At 41.9% G+C, this 6,969-nt stretch overlaps 1 gene segment (V, D, J or C); it reads right to left on the bottom strand.

Annotated features, from left to right (window-relative positions):
* Window positions 1–6,207: 6,207 nt before the first annotated feature.
* Window positions 6,208–6,720, bottom strand: LOC133970645 (immunoglobulin heavy variable 4-38-2-like). The segment is given in 2 exon segments: window positions 6,208–6,568; window positions 6,659–6,720. Coding segments are annotated over 2 exon segments (348 nt in total).
* Between the last annotated feature and the right edge of the window lie 249 nt (window positions 6,721–6,969).

The following is a 6,969-nucleotide window of genomic DNA, read 5'->3' as shown; positions in this document are numbered from 1 at the left end:
TAGTTGAGTAACAAGGAAGGTCTCTGAGTTTGCATAGAATCAAATATACGAATCATCAGTGATGGTGTCAGTGGTGGTAATATAATAGAATAGGCTGCTCAGTGTTATTAGATCAACTCTGGGAAAACATGTCAGGGAATCTCCTCTGCTTAATATAAAATATGATGTGTTTGATATCATTATTTACTCAATTTTAACATGTTGAAATCACATTTTAAGGCTTATTAAACCGTTAGCTTTGCTTTAACAGTAAACAATTAAGGCACACATATAATGTTGTGACATTTCAGAAATGCAATGATCTCATTATCAATGGGAATACAGATTCTAGGGCCATTGCTACGACCAATCCCTACCTTGTATAATATGAAGAAATAATTGTGTCTTCTCTGTTCTGGGAGGAACTCAAACTAAGCATTGACCTACAGGCCAAGGTCTCTCTTCACCAGGCCTGTTTTTGATTCACATGAGTTCCAGATGCAGCCAGGGGGATGAGGTCCAAAAATCTTTAAAGTTGTGCTCATTTATTTCATTAAGGGAATTTTCAAATCTTATCTCATGTACAACTGACTTCTCCTGCAGTGTTTGTAACTGTTAGTTGACTTAACCATAGTATTTTATTGAATCGTGAAAAATGATTATTTATTACCTTTTCCCTTGTATTACTGTATATATATGCATATTTATTTAATTCTTATTCTTTATTTTTTTATTTCAATGTATTAACTCTTCATTGTACCCTCGGCAACATTGTAAATGAGGGTCTTATTCCTCAATGGGTTTTCCGAGGCTTAAATAAATAAAAAAGCCAAACATGAGTTCAAGATACAGCCGTGGGGTGGGGACTGTGTCCAGTTTGGGGGACTCAGAACTTCCTCTTTGCTGTTTGCAGATGATGTGGTTCTGTTCACTTCATCAGATTGTGACCTGCATGTGTTCTGGGAAGGATCGCAGCTGGGATGATGGACAGCACCTTTAACTCTGAGGCCATGGTTCTCTGCTAGAAAACAACAGATTCATTCTTTGGGTTGAGACGGAGATTCTTAACCAAATGGAGCTCAGCGTAAGTTCAATAAGGAAGACTTAAAACCCCATTCAGATCAGCTGACTGCGGGCGGTCCTAAATATCGGGAATGCCCATGGGAGGGCTTAACCTGTATGATGTCAGCTGATCTCGGGTGTTCCCAATCATCTAATCAGGCCAAGCTGTTTCCTTCAGCCAGTCAAACAGCAGCTGTCAAACTTTAAAAATCCCTTCTCTTCTCTTCCTCAGCAGTTTCAATGCAGTGACTCGCACAACCCCTCCTCCACCCCAATCTCGTCCAGTCCTGATAAGAACATTCATCACCTCTTCCGGATCCCGATGACAACCGATCACGGACTAAGGTGGCAGCTGACTGCCTGACAACAGACTTGTTACTCGTGGCATCCATTGCACTTCTGTCCATCCTGGAAGAGGGATCCCTCGCATGCGGCTCTTCCTGAGGTTTCTACGTTTTTCCCTCAGGAAGGGTTTTTTCGTAGTTTTTCCTTACTCTTGTGAGGGTTAAGGACAGAGGATGTCACACTTAGGAAGTCCAATAGGACAATGCTCATATATGGACCATCTAAACAAACGATTGACCAATGAACCACCACCAGTGTCTAGACCCCTGGGGGGTATTCCTGTACGACGTTCTGCTCCACCCCCTTCTAATCCTGATGACATCACACAGGGGTCTAAAATGCGAAAGACTATAAATATTCGCATTCTCTGTGCCCTATAAAAATAAAATAAAATAGTTAAATTGAAAACCAAGTCTCTCCTGATTGAAATGAAGGAGTTTAATTATCTCTGGGTCTTTTTGATTGAGTAAGGTAGAATTCAGAAGGAGACTCTCTAGTTTAAAGTCTAACATTGTAAAAAAGGGGATAAATGGATGGATGAAGCTAATTTACATGATTTGATCAAGTACTGCAACATTCTTTGTTTTAAGTCGTGGAGATTCTGCTGCTCTTGAGCAAGGTGGGTGATTTCTTGAAACGTTATGCAGGAGGAATGAGTGAATTGATGAAAAGAGTTCCTCTAATTATAAAAACCTTCATGAAACGGACTGATTCCTCTTTACAGTAACAGTGAACTGGTATGAAATCACCAGTAGTCTTTGGGCTCCTCCTCTGGTGGCTTCGTGTAACTAGTGTTCAGGCACTGAGGGGTTTTTGTGCAGGTCGGCTGATGGTTTGTATCATTGTGTGTCTCTGGCACAGTAATACACAGCAGTGTCTCCAGGCTGCACATTCTGTCCCTTTAGAGTCACTGTGTTGCTGGAAGTGTCTAATTCGATACTGAACTTGTTCTTTAGTGAATCTTTATAGTATGAACTTGATGTGTCTTTCATCCCAATCCACTCCAGTCCTTTTCCTGCAGGCTGTCTGATCCAAGCTGTCCAGTAGCCAAGAGAATAAGAGACCTGGCAGCTGATGGTCAGAGTTTGACCTGGCTGCACAGTCACAGAGGCTGGCTGCGTCAAAGTTTCACACTTCACATCTGTTAAAAGAAGAATGTTTTGTCATAAATCATTAAGTTGTCCTGTAAAAGAAAAAAGTGGTGACTCTATGACAGATCCAGGGAGACTCACATGATCCAGTTGCCAACAGCAGCAGCACAGCTACAGGAAACATGGTTAATGGTGAATCTGACGTGCCGTCAACTCCCCTGTCAGTCTGTTGGGAAGTTTTTATAGTTGAGTAACAAGGAAGGTCTCTGATTTTGCATAGAATCAAATATACGAATCATCAGTTAAAGTTAAAGTTAAAGTAGCTTTATTGTCAATTTCTTACATGTTCAGAACATACAAGGAATCGATACAACGTTTCCCACTCTCCCACAGTGAGACATATAAAGTGCACAGGCTCAACAGATAACACAAGACATTTCCTAATACTAAGTAAACATACAGAATTTTTTAAGTACGGCAGCATAAGGTTCTCTAAAAGTGTAAACGTAGTGATTTAAGTGATAAAGTGCAAACAGTACAAGAGACAGTTTGTTGCAGAAGTAAACATACAGAATTTTTGTACAGCAGCATAAGGTTCTCTAAAAGTGTAAACGTAGTGATTTAATTCATAAAGTGCAAACAGTACAAGAAGTACAAGAGAGTACTGAGTGTTTTTAGTTTTTTTGGGGGGGGATTTAAACCTCCAGTCAGACTAGAGGTATGGCTGGGGGGAGTGAGGGGAGAGAATTTAGCTTCCTGACAGCTTGGTGTATGAAACTATTTCCGAGTCTGGTGGTGAGGCAACGGAGGCTCCTGTACCTTCTTCCAGAGGGTAGGAGGCTGAACAGCCCGTGTGCGGGGTGGCTGGTGTCGCTCACGATCGAGGTGGCTTTCCGGGTGAGGCGGGTGTTGTAAGTGTCTTGCACGGAAGGGAGTGGGGCACCAATGATCTTACCAGCTGTGTTGACTATGCGTTGCAGTCTCTTCCTGCTGTGTGCAGTGCAGCTACTGCCCCACACAGTGATGCAGCTGGACAGGATGCTTTCAATGGTGCCCTGGTAGAATGTTTTCAGGATGGGTATGGGAGCTCTCGCTTTCTTGAGTTTGCTGAGGAAGTAGAGCGTCGCTGGGCTTTCTTCACCAGTGATGCAGAGTTGGTGGCCCAGGAGAGGAGGATGGTGTCACTGGGGGAAATAGAATAGAATAGGCTGCTCAGTGTTATTAGATCAACTATGGGAAAGCATGTCAGGGAATCTCCTCTGCTTTCTATAAAATATGATGTAATTTTGATCTAATTATTTACTCAATTTTAGCACGTTGAAATCACATTGTAAGGCTGATTAAACCGATAGTTCTGCTTTAACAGTAAACAATTAAAGCGCATATGTATTGTTTTGACATTTCAAAAATGTAATGATCACATTATCAATTGGAATACAGATTCTAGGGCCATTTCTATTAGCAATGCTGTCCTTTTATAATATCAAGTCATAATTGTTTCGTCTGTGTTCTGATGGGGGGAACTCAAACTGAGCATTGACCCACAGGCCAAGCTCCCTCGTCTCCAGCTCTGTGTTGGGACTGCGTATTTGTGAACATCACAAAGAGGCGTGAAAATCGACCGGGAACACAAGTTTCAACCACTATTGGTCACTCTGGGCCCCATGATCCATGAAGTCACCAGGCCACTATAAGTCAAGTCCACCATCTCTTCTGTCTTTGTCTGTGCAGCCCTCCTAGAGGAGAAGTGAGGCTGTCCAGCTCACTTGCTCATTCAGCTCCAGTCAACTCTCCGAGAGGAGCCCACCTTTCTTTCTGCTCAACTTCAATGGAGGAGAGGTGCAGCTTGCAGGTCACCTCACCAAGGAAACCTCCTCCCAATCCTAGCTCTACCAACCTTCAAGCAGGCCTGACTGGAGCAGACTATTAAAACCTTCCGAAAGGCAGCGACGCATAAGCCTGCCTGAGAACTTCAAACAGCACAAGAGCTGCATCGCACAACAGAAACACAACAGAAGCCTGCTTCAAAATATATTAAATGTTTTTTTATATGTTTACAATTTTAATTGGAGTTATTTTTAGATATTTATACCTTTTATTGTAGCTTACAACATGGGGGGGATCTTCAACGTTTTTCAGTGTTGGAACAGGAGGATATTTAAACACTCAATAAGTGACACAGGGACAGATGCAATGCTTTGTGTACAGCTCTGTGGCTTCCTGTGTTACTGTGGCTCTCGAGCACAATAATAAACAGCAGAGTCTTCAGTCGTCAGGCTGCTCATGTGCAGATACACCTGGTCCATGTCGTTATTTTGAACATTTTGAAGCGATTCTTGACAGATGCTGAATAATATTTAGAGCTAACTGAGGGAGCAGAAATGAAGGCAACCCACTCCAGGCCTTTACCTTCAGCTTGTCTGATCCAGCAGATAGCAGCAGAGTCATCAGATATCCCTGCATATGTACACGTCAGTTTGTGGGATTCTCCGGGCCGCTTCACCGCCGGTTCAGATTCAGTCAGAGTCTGACTGCAAACACCTGAGGAGAAAATCAGTTTGGTTATAGAACAGAGCCGAACATGAGCCTGGACGACAAAAAGGAAGAGAGCAGAGGTTTGGAATTCACCAGAAATGGCTGACAGCAGCAGAAATGGAGCGACGCCGGCGAGCTAGTTCTGGCAGGCAACTCGAGCTGCGCAGCTTCAATCACTTGACATACATCATATGACTAACACCGTGTGACATACATCATGTGACATACATCATGTGACATATTTCACTTGCCACAACCACCGACTTCATTAGGCGGTCTATATAAGCAGAGGGAATTCCCGTCACTCTCCCTGCTTCCTAACTGCTATTCAGTACAGCAGACAATTGCCTCAGCCCTCCACCACCCCAGCATCCACCTGTAGGCTCCAACGGGGGGGTTACAGTATTAGCTCATCACTCCCATCATTCCCGTGTAATCATTTGGTGAGTGATTAAGTTGGAGCCTGGACGCCAAACACTAAACTTGTTCTACTGTTGAATAAACATTCGAACGTGAGTTGTCTGACTGAAATGTGAGACATTTAGTTAAAGTCATCATGGTCGTTTGTTGAACGTCTGGTTGGTGGTTTGGTTTGTCATCAGGTTGAAGGGAGATTAATACAGATGGAGGAGCTCATGATTTGCATTGACTCCTCCTCACAATGATGAAATGGTATCGATCAACTGAAGGGATTTCATCTCATTTCTTATTTTACTCGTTAGAAGTTTTTGTTCATTATATTATGATGTTAGTCACAATGATTTATATAAATATATTAACATGTTTGGGTATACAAAAGGGTATATAAATATATATATGTAATATTGTCTCTGTTAGGACCAAATGAAAGTCAATTTTGGTTATTTATCATCAATTGTAATTTTTTCCTCTCATAAATCACTGAAACTTTATTTTCTTTATTAACTTTTTATCAGTTTTGTAAAAAAAAACTCTCAGCATGACAAATGTATTTGAGACCATTAGAATCACAATTTCTTGTATTTTTTCGTATTATTTATCATACACTAAAATGATACACACTGACATGACATTCTCTGTGATGTCAGAGTATTAAAAGTGGTATCAATATTTACTGCTAAATGACGTTATGACCCATGTCTGATTCCTCTTTACAGTAACAGTGAACTGGTCTGAAATCACCAGTAGTCATCGGGCTCCTCCTCTGGTGGCTTCATGTAACTAGTGTTCAGGCACTGAGGGGTTTTTGTTCAGGTCGGCTGATGGTTTGTATCATTGTGTGTCTCTGGCACAGTAATACACAGCAGTGTCTCCAGGCTGCATGTTCTGTCCCTTTAGAGTCACTGTTTTGCTGGAAGTGTCTGAGTCGATGCTGAACTTGTTCTTTAGTGAATCTTTATAGTATGTGTTCGACCTATATTTGCTCCCAATCCACTCCAGTCCTTTTCCTGAAGGCTGTCTGATCCAAGCTGTGTAGTAGCTGTCAACAGCATAAGAGACCTGGCAGCTGATGGTCAGAGTTTGACCTGGCTGCACAGTCACAGAGGCTGGCTGCGTCAAAGTTTCACACTTCACATCTGTTAAAAGAAGAATGTTTTGTCATAAATCATTAAGTTTTCCTGCAAAGGAAAAAGTGGTGACTCTATGACAAATCCAGGGAGACTCACATGATCCAGCTGCCAACAGCAGCAGCACAGCTACAGGAAACATGGTTAATGGTGAATCTGACGTGCCGTCAACTCCCCTGTCAGTCTGTTGGGAAGTTTTTATAGTTGAGTAACAAGGAAGGTCTCTGAGTTTGCATAGAATCAAATATACGCTGCTCAGTGTTATTAGATCAACTCTGTGAAAACTTGACAGGGAATCCCTTCTGCTTACTATAAATGATGATGTAGTTTGATCTCATTATTTTCTCAAGTTTAACACAATAAAAATCACATTGTAAGGCTGATTAAACCGTCAGCTTTGCATTTACAGT

This window comes from Platichthys flesus, chromosome 16 (genome assembly GCF_949316205.1).
Source record: "Platichthys flesus chromosome 16, fPlaFle2.1, whole genome shotgun sequence".
Taxonomy (NCBI): Eukaryota; Metazoa; Chordata; class Actinopteri; order Pleuronectiformes; family Pleuronectidae; genus Platichthys; species Platichthys flesus.
Note: the sequence above shows the minus strand (reverse complement) of the source record. Positions and strands in the feature narration are given on the sequence as shown.